The sequence below is a fragment of the Balaenoptera physalus genome, assembly GCF_965194825.1.
Source record: "Balaenoptera physalus genome assembly, chromosome: 1".
In the NCBI taxonomy this organism is placed as follows: Eukaryota; Metazoa; Chordata; class Mammalia; order Artiodactyla; family Balaenopteridae; genus Balaenoptera; species Balaenoptera physalus.
Genome location: NC_138882.1, coordinates 135603702 through 135618883, shown reverse-complemented (window position 1 = coordinate 135618883; position 15182 = coordinate 135603702). Strand labels below are relative to the sequence as shown.

At 34.3% G+C, this 15182-nt stretch overlaps 1 protein-coding gene across 3 annotated transcripts in view; it reads right to left on the bottom strand.

Moving 5' to 3' along the window:
* Positions 1-15182, bottom strand: part of ANKRD13C (ankyrin repeat domain 13C) — an 82119-nt gene that overhangs the window by 5215 nt on the left and 61722 nt on the right. For 2 of the 3 annotated variants that reach the window (XM_082420502.1, XM_082420504.1), the window contains exons 10-12: positions 9680-9759; positions 8342-8440; positions 5362-5462 (exon numbers count right to left, since the gene is read on the bottom strand). In XM_082420502.1, the coding sequence (XP_082276628.1) occupies positions 5362-5462; positions 8342-8440; positions 9680-9759 (280 nt within the window). The remainder of the gene's footprint in view (positions 1-5361; positions 5463-8341; positions 8441-9679; positions 9760-15182) is intronic. The other variant, XM_082420503.1, reaches the window with a different exon arrangement.

Genomic DNA, 15182 nt, shown 5'->3' with positions numbered 1-15182 from the left:
TCAACCAATACCATACAGTCTTGATTACTATAGCTATACAGTAAATACTGAAATGGAGTAGACTGATTACTCACACTTCATTCTTTTTCAAAATTGTTTTGGCTATTGTTCTGAGTCACATTCTTTCCCCTCCAAATAAGATCTATTCCAGTCCTAACCCCCAGAACCTAAGAATGTGACTGTTTTTTGAGACAGGGTCTTTGCACAAGTAACCAAATTAAGAATCATTAGAGTGGTCCCTAACCCAATGGCTAGTGTCCTTACAAAAAGGGGAAATTCGAAGACACATGTACAGGAAAAGAACACCATGTGAAGATGAAGGCAAAGATTGGAGTGATGCTTCTACAAGCCAAAAAACATCACCAGAAGTTAGAGGAGGGCCATGAAACAGATTTCCTCTCATAGCCTGCAGAAGGAGCTAACCCAGCTGACACCCTGATCTCAGATTTCTAATCTCCAGAACTGAGACAATAAATTTCTATTGTTTAAGCCACTCACAGTTTGTGGTATTCTGTTATGCAGCCCTCGAAAACTAATATAGATATTCTAGTTTCTTTGCCATCCCATGTAAATTTTAAAATAATCTTTTCTCAATCTACAAAAAAAATATGGCTGGGATTGTGATAAGAATTGTGTTAAACCCATGTATCTCTTTGGGGAGAATTAACATCTTTCCTATGTTGAATCTTTCAATCCATGAGCGTCGTATGTCTCTACTTTTGTTTAGATCTTCTTTTATTTCTTTCATCAGTGTTGTATAATTTTCTGCATACAAGTACTGTAAATGTTTTGTTAAATTTACATCTATTCCCTTTTTTACGCAATCATAAAAAATATTTAATTTTGGTGTGTGTTCAATGCTAATATACAGAAATATTACTGATTCTTTTATTTTTTTTTAATTAATTTATTTATTTTTAGCTGTGTTGGGTCTTCGTTTCTGTGCGAGGGCTTTCTCTAGTTGCGGCGAGCGGGGGCCACTCTTCATCGCAGTGCGCGGGCCTCTCACTATCGCGGCCTCTCTTGTTGCGGAGCACAGGCTCCAGACGCGCAGGCTCAGTAGTTGTGGCTCACGGGCCCAGTTGCTCCGCGGCATGTGGGATCTTCCCAGACCAGGGCTCGAACCCATGTCCCCTGCACTGGCAGGCAGATTCTCAACCACTGTGCCACCAGGGAAGCCCATTACTGATTCTTGTATGTTTAACTTTTATCCTGCCATCTTGCAGAATGCATTAACGCTAGTTTGTTTCTAGAACCTTTGGGATTCAATTCATAGAATCATGTCATTTGCAAATAGAGAAGATTTTATTTCTTCCTTTCTACTCTGAATGCCTTTTTTTCCCTTGCATTCATTATTACACTTACTATCCTTTTGATTTCTGCAGGATCTGTCATGCTATCCTGTTTCATTCTCTCTTTATCTGTCTTGCTACAGATTTGTTGACTTTATCACTCTTTTCAAAGGACCAGCTCTTTGCATCACTGACTTTCTCTATTTGTTCTCTGTTTTCTCTTTCATTTATTTCTACTCTTTATTATTTCCTTCCTTCTGCTTGCTTTGGGTTTATATGTTCTTCTAACTTCTTGAAGTAGGAGGTTAGATTATTGATTTAAGACTTTTTCTCTTTTTGTAATGTATGCATTTAGTGCTATAAATTTCCCTCTCAGCATGACTTTAGCTATATTATACAAATTCTGATATTTGTAATTTTACTTTCATCCAGCTCAATATATTCTTTTCCCTTGAGATTTCACCATTGACCTTTAAATTATTTAGAAGAGTGCATAACAAAATATCACAAACTGGAGAGTCTCGTTATCTTTCTATTATTAATTTCTAGTTTGATTCTACTGTGATTGTTTTTCAATTATTAAGGTTTGTTTTATAGCCCAAGATATGGCCTATCTTGGTATATGTTCCATGAGTACTTGAAAAAAAATGTGTATTCTGCTGATGTTGGGTAAACTGTTCTATAAATGCCAATTAGGTACTTTGGTTTATGGGGTTGTAGAGATGTTCTAGAATATCCTTGCTCATTTTCTTTCAAGTTGTTGTATCACCTGTTGAGAGAAGGGTGCTGAAGACTCTAATTATAATTGAAAATCTATTTTTCCTTTCATTTCTTTCAGTTTTTGCTTCACTTATCCTGCAGCTCTGTTGTTTGGTATACACATTTAAGATTGCTATTCTTCTTCATGGATTGACTCCTTTATCGTTATATAATGCCCCCCGCACCCCGGTAGTTTTCTTTGCTCTGAAATCTACTTTAGCTAGTCCTGTTATCCTTTGATTAATGTTTGCATGATATATCTTTTTCCATCCTTTCACTTTCAACTTGTCAATATCATATTTGAAGAGAGTTTCTTGAAGATAGCATGTAGTAGAGTCATGTTTTTTTAATCTGTTTTTCCAATCTATATCTTTTAAATGTTCTATTTAGACTATTTATACTTAATGGAATTATTTATATACTTAAGACTTAAGTCTGCTGTTTCATTTTTTGGTTTTTTGCTTGTTGTCTCTCTTTTTTATATATTTTTCTTTTTCTTGCCTTCCTGTAGGTTACATGACATTTATGTATTTATTTATCTATCTATTTATCTATCTATCTATTTATTTATTTATTTATTTATTTATTTATTTGGCTGCACCGCATAGCATGTGGAACGTCCCTAACCAGGGATCGAACCTGTGCCCCCTGCAGTGGAAGCGCAGAGTGTTAACCATCTGACCACCCGGGAAGTCCCAACATGACTAATTTTTAGAATTTTATTTTTATTTATCTACAGTGTTTTTGAGTATATCTCTTTGTACACCTTCTTTAGTGGTTGCTCTAGGTATACATTATATATAACTAATTTATCATAGGCTCCTGGTGTCATCACTTTAGCAATTCAAGTGAAGTAGAAAAATTTTGCCTCCCTTTATCTCCTTTCACCTTCCCCCATTTATAATATAACTATAAATAGAAAGAAAGAATGGAGAGATAAAAGTAGACTTTCAAGCAACTTGGCTATGCTATGAAAAGCAAAGATTAAAGGCAAGGGCTGGGTAGGGTGGAGCTAAAGGGATTGTTTCATTAGATTGGTTGAATTTTATTTCTGAAGTTTGGCCATCTTCTCCTCACCTCCCTGGGCCTGACTTTTTTTCTGGGGGGGGCCATACCGTGCAGCTTGCAGGATCTCAGTTCCCCAACCAGGAACTGAACCCAGGCCACAGCCATGAAAGCCCAGAATCCTAACCACTAGGCCACCAAGGAACTCCCTAGATTGGGTGAATTTTAAAAGGAGAAAGACCTTTAATTGGTTTAACTTTAAAAGGAGAAAGACCTGAACAGAGCCTAACAGCTAAGAGGAAAAAGGCTGTACAGAAGGAGTTGGAAGATAAAGGAGAAATATGGGGAAACTGATAGAGCAGGCTTTTTAAAAAAGCGGGGAGGAGAACAGATCCACAGTACAAATGAAGAGAATAATCAAGCTAAGAAAAGGGACACCACTTCCACTGAGATAGAAAAGATGGAGGAAAAGATTAGGGCTTGGGGCAGAAAAGTTTGTATGAGAAGTTGGGAGTAATGAGGGAGGTCTCATTTCTGATGGCTTTTTTTTGTAACTAAGAAAACAAAATTCATCTGCTTAGATTGTGGGAGGAAGTAGTGGGGGGATGGGGGTGGGGACTGGTGAAGGAGGTTCAAATTTAGCCTTTGAAAGCAGAATGAGGGAAGCAGCAAATCAGAGAAAAGATCATTCAAAATCAGCATTTAAAGCTCTGGCTTCTTTTGAAAACATGTAATTGTGTTAACAATACCCTAATTTTTCCCCTCAATTGTACCTTCTAGCCTAAATATAGAAACAGAAATGACTGAAGATTAAACTGATGTAGGACTGGAGTTTTATAGGGTCATTTTGAAAGAAGGACAAAGAGACAAGAGAGACAGAGGTAAGCAAATTCCCAATAAGTATACAAGCAAAAAATTATAAATCCCTTGTTAATATGGCTCTATATCAGAGAAATGCCTGCAAAAATGTATTGTAGACTTTTTTCCTTTCTATATAATCAAAGTATTTCTTTTTCATAAAAAAACTTGTGAGGTTTGATTTGTGTTTGGGACTTTAAAAAATGTGAATACAGTAATAGTTTCACATATTTAATCCCTACCCTCTATTCTAGTTTGTCACTGTGCCCCTTAAATACAGTATATAGAAGAGAGTCCAATGCTTGAACTATTTTCTGGCTATAGACAATTACAGTGGGATTTTAAGCTTCTGCAGAAATACTCATGTAATGATCCACAGCTCAAACACTCAGATTGAGTTTTCTAACAGTTTCTGCCTAGAATCTTATCACTGGTTTACTCAAGTAGACACTGGGTTCCCAGTGCTTTTACATCACAAAGGGAATCTAGAATGACATAGTTAGAATATGTTTTAAAATCAATTTTAATTCACAAAATGTATTCCCAAATTTGGAAAGTTGAGAAGGTCGAGTTTAATTTTAGTAATAAAAGCATTACTTCTGGGAGTAAAGCATTTTGGCCTAATTATTCTGAGATGTGGTTTCAGTAATATTGAGTGAAACAATATAAAATATATCAGAGGAATTATATAAAAGTTATATTATTATATAATATCCCCCCACCCCATCCATAATGTAAACACCAAAAGGGCAGGGGCTTTTTGCTGTCTCTCATCCCCCCCATAGAAAAGGGTCCAGTACACAGCAGGCACTGATTAAATATTTGGTGGCTGGATCAATGGATGGTATTGAAGGCCCTCCTGGAGCTTAAATCAATGCTAAATCTAAGCCTCAACTCCTAAAGAACCTGTAAATAGCGTCTTGCTCCCAGTTTTCTAATATAGTTAAGAAGATAAATATATACGAAAATGAGAGTTTACTGTTCTGAAAGATCATTGTTTAAGATGAAATTAAGTTTACACATTTAAGACTGAAAAATAAAGTGTAATGAGTATTACTGTATCCCTGAATAATGACTGTTGACAACAGAAACATTCCCACTATTCAGAAACTCAGAGTCTGCTGAAATTTTGGGCTAAAATCCAGTCTCCCTATATTTCGCATTAAAGCATTATCACAGTGCATCATAATTCACCCACACCCTCTTGAATGAAGTATTTGCATATCCCTTACATTTGATTTAAATCAAGTAGAATTAGAGTTTTCATCAGGAACTTTATATATTTGACAAAACATGAATATCAATGCATGTAATTACAGAAAAACCATATAAAAATATAAACTAGGAAATCCATTTTCCTTCAAAGCATATTTCTTCTTCTTAAATGTTAGTAAACAGCTCCATATTTCTAATAGACACTGAACTTACATGAAAATTTTTCTCTTACCTAGTTTTACAGGAAAGCCTGGAGGAAGCTTCATCTGAACAAATTCTCTAAGCTTATTAAAGTGCTTGAAGGGAGCTATTACTTCCAAAACATTCAATAATCTGAAAAATGGAAGGAGAAAAAAATTTTTCAAATTGATTTCATTGTGTCTTTATGTTGTTTTATAACTACATGCTTCAAACTTACACAGTATTACTGACTTCCAGATATTCAAGGTGAGAAAATGACACCTCCTTCTACCTCCTGATTTTTTGTTTTATTATTCCTTTCACTGTGTCAAAGTTTATAACTTTCACATTTTTTTTAAATTTATTTATTTATTTATTCTTGGCTGTGTTGGGTCTTCATTTCTGTGCGAGGGCTTTCTCTAGTTGCGGTGAGCGGGGGCCACTCTTCATCGCGGTGCGCGGGCCTCTCACTATCGCGGCCTCTCTTGTTGCAGAGCACAGGCTCCAGACACGCAGGCTCAGTAGTTGTGGCTCATGGGCCCAGTTGCTCCACGGCATGTGGGATCTTCCCAGACCAGGGCTCGAACCCGTGTCCCCTGCATTGGCAGGCAGACTCTCAACCACTGCACCACCAGGGAAGCCCAACTTTCACATTTTATTGGGCAGCCATAATTTCCACAGTTGTTGATTTTAGATCTCTATTTCAGCAGATTCAAGGCTTACACTAGTCTTCTTCCTGAAGTCTACAAATTCCCAAGTTCTTTAATTAGCCTCACTGTTTGGACGCCTGAATTTCACTGTCAATTTTGTGTGTGTGAAGGGCTCTTATGTACTTATTATTCCTTAATTTCTTATAGATTTGATAACTGAGTGTTTCTTTTTTACATACTAAAGGGAAATCCGACTGGCGTAAAATTTCAGTTTATAATCTTTCCCTCTTAACTACAATTTCACAAGGTGTCTTACCATTCAGTATTATGTTAGTCATTATACTATAACTTCTTTTATCCTTTGGTTGGATGAATTTCATTTTCAAGTAGTAGTATTTTTCTTTCAAAAAAGGCCCATGGCTGCTATATTTATTGAATTCTTCTGTGTCCTTTTCAATTGCCTTGATATGTAAATGACATCTTACCTAGATATACTATCAGATCACACTTTCTTTGCCTCAGCAATGTCAAGATGTGAAAAAATGTAAGGCCAGGTTGTTTTTTACCCTTTTTCGCCTGAATGCCTTTAGAGCTCTCTATTTACAATTGAAATACAATAGTTTAATCAATATAATCATTGTTACTAATCCTTCTCTATCAATTTTTCTTGGAGCCTAATGTTAGGCTACAGATTTAGTTCTTCCATACAGAGAAATTTTCTTTTCTTCTATCATATTTTGAATACTATTTTGTTTACATTTTGGAGGCTTTCTATTTAAGTGGAACAGCAATGATCCTTATATTGAACCACTCTCCTCCATAAATATTACTTCTCAAATTTCTTTAACCTCTTCTTTCACTGGATTCACTATACGCTATAAAAATTTAATTTTTGGTCACATCTATCCTGTTTATTGTTGGTTCTAATGTATTTGTTTTGCAATAGTGCTATTTAGTGCTTAATTTATTTCCTTAGCTTTACAATCTCCTTTTCATTTCATTCTATTGTCTTAGCATCTCATCTTAGAGTGATCTAGTTTACCAATTTCATGTTCTTTTTATGTTTTCCTATAGTATTTACAAAGAATTTTCTTCTGTTCTTTGACTTATATTTTATTCTAGAATGAGTTCTTTTTCTGGCTTTTACATGCTATCTATATTCCTTATTTTACTTTTTGCAGGGGGAATGGCTATAATTCCACATTTTATAAATTCTAAAATACCCATTTTTTTTTTCACATATTAACATCTCTGAAATTGGGATAACTCCTAAAATTGAGAGCATCTATAATTTGCTACATTATTCTTCTTCATTAGAGTATATATCTGGTGCATCTTGGAGTCATTTGGGTCCAAGATATGATAAATTATGCAGATTTGTATGTATGGCTAATTCCCTTCCTGCATCTTCTGAGAACTATTTATTTATTTCCCTCTTTGATCAATAACTTGAGGACTGTATACCAAATTCTATCTACTCTTCCAAAGCTTGGCTATTGAGGAGTATGAGATGTGCATAGAATTTGTAGAAAAGAAGGGTCCTGCTCTCTTCCATGAGAATTTTTTTTTTAATGTATTAGGCCAGACTGAAAGTGGAAGGATCTACAAAGGAAAGCCTAGGACTTCAATTCATCCCCTACTTTAGTGAGAAGCCTAAAGGTACAGTTCTGTCAGAATCGGCTCTAGCTACCCACCTCCCATTCCACCCATCTCTCCAAATCGATTTTTTTTAATGAGCATCTGATGAATACAGGTTTGGAAGGATATATTCAAGTACTCCAGGAGTACTGTTTATAAGGGTGACAAACTACAAATAATTAAAATGTTTATCAGTAGGGGGATGATAAAATAAATGGCAGTACATCAATACTATAAAATACCAAGGAAAGAAGAAAGAGATAGATAATAATGTACTTATTGTAAGAACTCCAAGATAACTCACTTTTAAAAGAAAAAAAGGAACTAACAGAACAAAATGTAGACTGTTCCCCATTTTTATAAAAATTCTAAAAAAAACACAGAAAAAATCTAGACAAAAATACAGCAGTTATTTACCTGCTTTTACCTGAGGTGAAAGAAAACTGCCATTTTTATTCTATAAACTTCCAAACTGTTAGTTTTTTACAATAAGCATGTATTCATGTATTACATTTGTAATTAAAAAATAATTATTTGAAAATTTATCTGGTTAAAATAATTAAAATGTTAATATTTTGTGAGCTGGAAAATTTCTAGAAGGGAGCACAACACACTGTCAAAGCAATGGCTATTTGCTTTTACATTTCAAAGGCCTCAAATGCACCACTCAGATGCCAACATTATTATAGCCTTTAGAGTTTAATAGCTTCTTTCATAAACTTGTGCAGTTAATAACAAACTTACGACTCAATTCCCAAGGGAAATTCCTGGCTCATGGCTATTGTGGCTTTAAACGTTTTCTTACTCTCTTTGCACACCAGTTCTCTACCCAGATGAGGAGCTCTAAAATGAAAAAGGAAAAAAGAAAGAAAGACAGAAAGAAAATATTAGGAAATTTTTTCCACATGCTGTCATCTTCCTGAGAAGAATCTGTCATCTTCCAATGACATTCATTAGTATTTCAACTTTTCTTACTCTGATAGAAATAAAATTATGCTAAAAGGGAATGAAACATGTATAATAAATGAGACAAGGGTAACAAGAAAAAGAAAATAGCAAAGCATAAAAGTTCAGAAGAATATGATCAAAACCCAGAAAATTTCATATTGAATTTTAATAATCACTATTTTTAATAACAAAGCAAATCCATAGAAAAAAACAAACTTTAAAAATATTTTATATCTTTTAAATCACTTATTCAATTCAATCTCTTACTGTCTATGGTTCTCAGCACTGATCAATAAGAAGTGATGTAAAGAATACAGAATTTTATATTACTTGTAGAATATTATAAGATGGAAACATTTTAGAGAAGTTAGAAAAAGTATAACAATAAGCCTTTCAACATAAACAAAAAAAAAAAGACAACTTCTTACTAAGCATGAGGGTAGGTAATATTTTATTCTCCACCAAAAGAATATTTTCTACAAAGGACTGTATTTTCTTTGACATGGTCAGCTAGAAAAAAATTCTTATTTATTTATTCATTCAAAATAAACCATTCATTCATCATTCTTTTATTCAATAAGCATTTACTGGATACAAAAACTATGTACTAGGTACTCTACTAAGTATTAGCAATATAACATTAAGCAAACGTCTTGGGTAAGGATAGTAAGAAGTAGTCTGACACAGGCTGAAACAAAGAGATGACGACAGGAGATGAACTTGGAAAGGCAAAAAGTAGATAAACAATGAGTAGCCTTACATACCTTGCAAAAGACTCTGGATAATAACAGAATATAAAGTTCATCATACAGTGCAAAAACTCAAATAAGCAACTGCACTGGGCTAGTCCTCATATTTCCTTAGAACAATGTCCTATAGGTTTTTTGGTGTATATAAATTGGCAAGAGGGATGTAAAAAGAAGGCTCTACAACTTATTCAAAAAGAGAATGTAACTGGGGATGTTTCTCCCTCATCATGCTTCATCCATATTTTTAAAAGGAAAAAGAACTGCTCCAGATGAAACTATATTAATAATTCTCTGTAAAAAACATTTTACGCCTAAATATTCATGTTTTTACAAATTGTCTTTTCTAAAAACCAAAGACTATATAAACAAACAAAACAACACTTACTTTCCATTTTCAGAAGATATATATTCTTCCCATGTAATAGTGTTCTGAGGAGGAGGGGTAAGGGACTGTCTTCGAATCGGCTGCCAAAAAATAACAAACAGAGAGGGGGAGACAGAGAAGCAGAGACAGAGACCAAGAGGGAGGGAGAAAAGAAAATTATATTTTTTAAAATATAAAATTAAAACATACAATAAACTATAATCTACTTAATCTCTTCAATATAATGCTTTAAGAGGTTATTCTGAGATACTTCCATGGTGATTTAAGCTCCATCAATAATATTTATTATCATTTTTAAAACCTCAAATGAAAAGAAAAGTGTCAAAGTAGTAAAATCCATTCATTCAATGTCTTTTTTGTTTGTTTGTTTTGTTTTGTTTTTAATTTATTTATTTTTGGCTGCGTTGGGTCTTCGTTGCTGCGCACCAGCTTTTCTCTAGTTGTGGCGAGCAGGGGCTACTCTTCGTTGTTGTGTGCGGGCTCTCACTGCGGTGGCTTCTCTTGTTGTGGAGCATGGGCTTCAGTAGTTGTGGCACGTGGGCTCTAGAGTGCAGGCTCAGTAGTTGTGGGGCACAGGCTTAGTTGCTCCGTGGCATGTGAGATCTTCCCAGACCAGGGCTGGAACCTGTGTCCCCTGCACTGTCAGGCGGATTCTTAACCACTGCGCCGCCAGGGAAACCCCATTCGATGTTTTAATCATCTAAAATGTGCCTGGCATTACGCTAGATGCTGAACGTGGGAACTACAGAGAAGTATAAAAACTAATCCTGACTTCACAGAGTTTACAATTCAAAGTTGGAAAGAAGAAACACATATAAACATGAATAGTTAATCAGGAATACAAAGTATTAAATGATTAAAGATCAAATGAGCTTACAAAAAACTGAGTAATACAGGGGTTCAGAAAAGAAAGCAGTTTTCTATAGACAGTAAATCGAGACTAGGGGATTGAGGCTCAAATTTAAATGAAAAGAAAACAAAAAGAATATTTTGGACAGAGAGAATTAACAGTGAAAACACTAGATTGATTTGAACTAGGGAGGAAAGTTCAAAAGGGAGATCAACAACAGTGGTAAAGGTCATATCAGATTTAAAACTTACACCTCATCTTTGTTAACCAAGAGCTTGGATCACTATAGGATGAATTGGCAATAAAGAACTAAGGGAGTGGCAGTAGAAATCGAAAATTGCTAAGGAGAAACCAACAACACAAACTGTAGAGCAAAAGGGCAATAAGTGAAAGACACATAAATAACAAAATGAATAGTAACACTGGGAGAGGGTCCCGTTCAGAGAAGTATAGTTTTGGATATAATGAGTTTAAGATGTTAATAGGCAGCATATTAGAGTTGTTAAAATCAAGGATTTTGAAGACACAAAAATGAGTTGGAATCCCACCCAGCTCCACTACCTGGTAGTTGTGTGAATTGGGGCATGTTATTTATATTATTGTCAATTTAACTCACCTGCAAAATGGGAATATGACCACCCAACTCATAGTTAAGAATTCAAGGAGATAGTATATGGAAAAGCTTAGTGCCTAGCACAGTATAAAGGATTCAGTAAATAATAGTAACTATTTTATACTGGGGAGTTCCTAGAGGGCAGTTACAAAAAGAAAAGGAGAGAAATCATATTTAGAGATAATGATTTAAGAATTCTCTGACTAAATGAAAAGTAATAAAACAGAGGACTGATGACTGAGTCCTAAAAACTACACAGATTTGCCAGAGGGGAGGGCGGAGAGGACAGAAGGGAGCCAGATATTAATCAATAAGGGAAAAGAAAAAACCAGAGCATCAAGTATCAAGTATCATGACAAGATACAAGTATCAAGTATCATGACAAGATACAAGTATCAAGTATCATGACAAGATGCAAGACAAGTATCATGGAAGTGAAGACTGTTTCAATATCATAACAAAGACTTTAAAGGGAAAGAAGCCTGAAAAAAAGACCATAGATTTTGTTGGTTAGAAATCATTGATGACCTCTGAGTAGCAACAGAAGAATAGGGGAAGAAAGGAAACTAACAGTTTTTGAGCATCAGGCAATATGAAAGATGACGTTCTGCCCTTGAGAAGTTTACAAAGAGACACACAGGAAGTAGATAATTATAATCCAGGATGGGTGTGCTATGATAGAAGGATCAAGAGGATGGCATAAAAGCACTGATAAGAGGTTTCTCTGACCCAGACTGGGGTAGCCAAAAAGATGTGCCAGCAATGGTGGTTCCTGGTGGAGAAGTCTAAAAGAAAGAGAACAAAATAACCAAATGAAGGACATTGAGGAAAGTACAATGGTGAGAAAAAGCATGCTGTACTGGGAAACTACAAGTGTGGTGCTATTTTTCCCTTCATGTGTAGCATACATGAAGGAAAAATAGCAAGATACAAGGTAAGAGGGCAAGACACAGAAGAGAAAAAGCAGTTTGAAAGGGTTCTGTGCACTAAGTAGATTGTATTTTACTCAGAAAGCAATGGACAAATATTTTGAGCAATATAATGTTTTAGAACACAAACGTTGGAGCCAGACTGACCAAATCCTGGCTTTGCCAATTACTAGCTGACTTTGGACAAATTATTTAACCTCTTTTGTCTCAGTTTAGTCAACTACATAACCTCAGAGGGTCATTGTAAGGATAAAACTGGCTTGTTAACATAAAATACTTAAAATAGTGCCTGACACATAGTAAATATTCTATACATTTTAGTTATTGAGGCTTTACATAGTTCAATCTATTTCAGAGAGGTCATTCTGGTAGCAGTGAGTAAGTTAGGAAGTTATCTCAGTAATCCAAATGAGAAATGATAAGCTATTTCAAAATGGAAGAAGAGAAATAGATTCACGAGATCTTTAGGATTTTGTAATCGATTAGACACAGAGGTAAGGAAAGCTAAGAAGTCCAAGGACAAATTTCAGATTGCTGGTTTGGGTAATGGTAGTAGATAATGGTGTTACCACTCAGGACAGAAAATAAGAAGAATGAAAAAACTGATCAGATTTAAACATACTAAATCTTAGATACCTATGTTTATCCAAGTGGAGGTAGGCAAAATACTATAGATCTGGTGATTAAAAGACAAGTCAGAATTGAAGGTATATATTGGGTAACAGTTACTAGTGTTTATGTGGTAACTGAAGCATCAGGTATGTATCTAACAATGAGACATTAGAGAATACTAAATCAATTTGATTGTCTACTCAATCAATAATCTATCTCCTGTTCTTTGTTGTAAAAGAACCTCCCTACCAATTTTTGGCTGGACACATGACTTCCTAGATTAAAGACTTCTAGATATCTTTACAGCTAGCTAAATTAGTTATACCTAAGTTCTAACCAATGGGATTTGAGCAGTGATGTATGCAACTTCTGATTGGGTACTCAAACAGAACAGGCATGTCCTCTCTTTCTTAATTACTATTAGGAATTATCATTCCTAATGGCTGGAATGCTAAACAGGTAATAAAACATCGTATACCATATGAATGAGGGCCAGATCCTAGAAATGGTAGAGAAATAAGACCAAAAAAAAAAAAAGGCTAGGTCTGAGATTAACTCACAGAGCAAAGAAACCATATAAACTCAGATTTTTCCATGAGAGAAAAATAAACTCCTGTCTTGTTTAAGTTACTGTTATAATCAGCCAAAATTATATCATAACCAATACTAAATATGATACATAAAATGTGATACTACACACAATAGTATGGCATGTGGCAATGGCTATTAATAGAATGACAAATGGGCTTAATAGGTAGTGACTGTCATAAATATTGTGGCAAAACATTAGGTAAAACAGTGTCTTGTGATCCTGCAGAAGGCAGGCAAGCTAATAGAAGCTGTAACAAACAGCAGAAATGACTGAAAAAATTTACCACTGATGCTCCAACCCAGAACCATAGCAAAGGTTAATCACACCTCCACCCAAATCTCTATCTAACTAAGCAGATCATGGTCAATTTCTCTTTCAGAACACTGCTTAAAATTTGTCTACTCTTGCTTCCAGTCTATTTAATACCTATATATATTTAATACCTGTATATACATTTGGCTATAACTGATGTGTTTATATATATATATATATATATATATATATATATATATATATATATATATATAAATCATATATATATTATCATAGTAAAGACTTATTTTCCTGGCATGATTAGATAATGCGGCATGTCATATAAGTATATTTTTTCAGGTAATAAAATTCTCTAAGCAGTTTCTACTATTTCCAGTAGAATTCTTTCTAAACTATACATTATACATTCCCCATCTTAGTAGAGACTGTAATGAATCTAATTTAACCTTCCACTGAGCAATTTACTTCATCATTATGAATATCAGTTATTATATTTTAACAAGGTCTCTCTTAGTTTATGTTTATTCTAATTGATCCTTTGTTATATACTGATACTCACAGCTGAACCCATCAGTGTTCCCACTATACTGTTCCCATAACTATCTAATGAAACAGGAAGACATGAAGGCTGCCACAGGACACCAGATGGCTTTCTAAGTTTATTTCCCTAAGTCAGTAGGCTCTGTAACTAAAATGACATCAAACCTTTCCTACATAATTAAATGCAAACTTTTAATGCTTTGAAGCATATAAGAAATAGTTTTGATTTATTGCTAGATTTGCTGAATTCTAATATTTTATATGGCAAAGGTTTCTGGAAGTTTAACACATTCATGTATTTTATATCTATATATTCTTATTTTGATTTTATATATTAAAAAAATACATAATCACTAATAGAGTTTAACTCAATATTCTGTATATATAGCTGACATACAATTAATGCTTTTATCAATGACTGTCTAAGGTATAAATGGGGCATTACTCCCCCCTCCAACAATAATTGGTTAGAACAAAGTGGAAAAAAGCACCAAAAGTGGAGGAGCAAGTATCCATAACTTAAGAATTTCTGAGCAGTTAAATTTTACTATAAAAAATATTGTCAAATATATATACTAAATATTAGAACTGTCTGGAAAGGAGAGGGGAAAGAAGGAGTAGGCATGGCAAAACTAGTTAAAAGGCAAATAATTACTTCTAAGTGTTACCTATAAGCTATTTCTTATAGAAATTAAAACAAATATTTGTCTGAAAAAAAAAAGGAAACTCAAAAGCTATTCATTTAGAATAAAGAACATAAATTCATTCTGAAAAGGACATACATTTTTAAGAACTGAAATTCTATTAAAATGTGGCTTTAAAATATAATATTTTCGGGAAAACCCTGGTGGTCCAGTAGTTAGGATTCCATGCTTTCACTGCCAAGGGTGCAGGTTCAATCCCTGGTCGGGGAACTAAGATCCCACAAGCCACACAACATGGCCAAAAAATATATATATATATATATAATATTTTCATGTCTTTTGAAAACAATCATAATAGTCATACATATTTTCTAGGTTCTTGAAATTTTCAATAATGTTCCAAAGCCAAAAACATGCTTTTTACTAATATGATCTATATGCATCATTGAA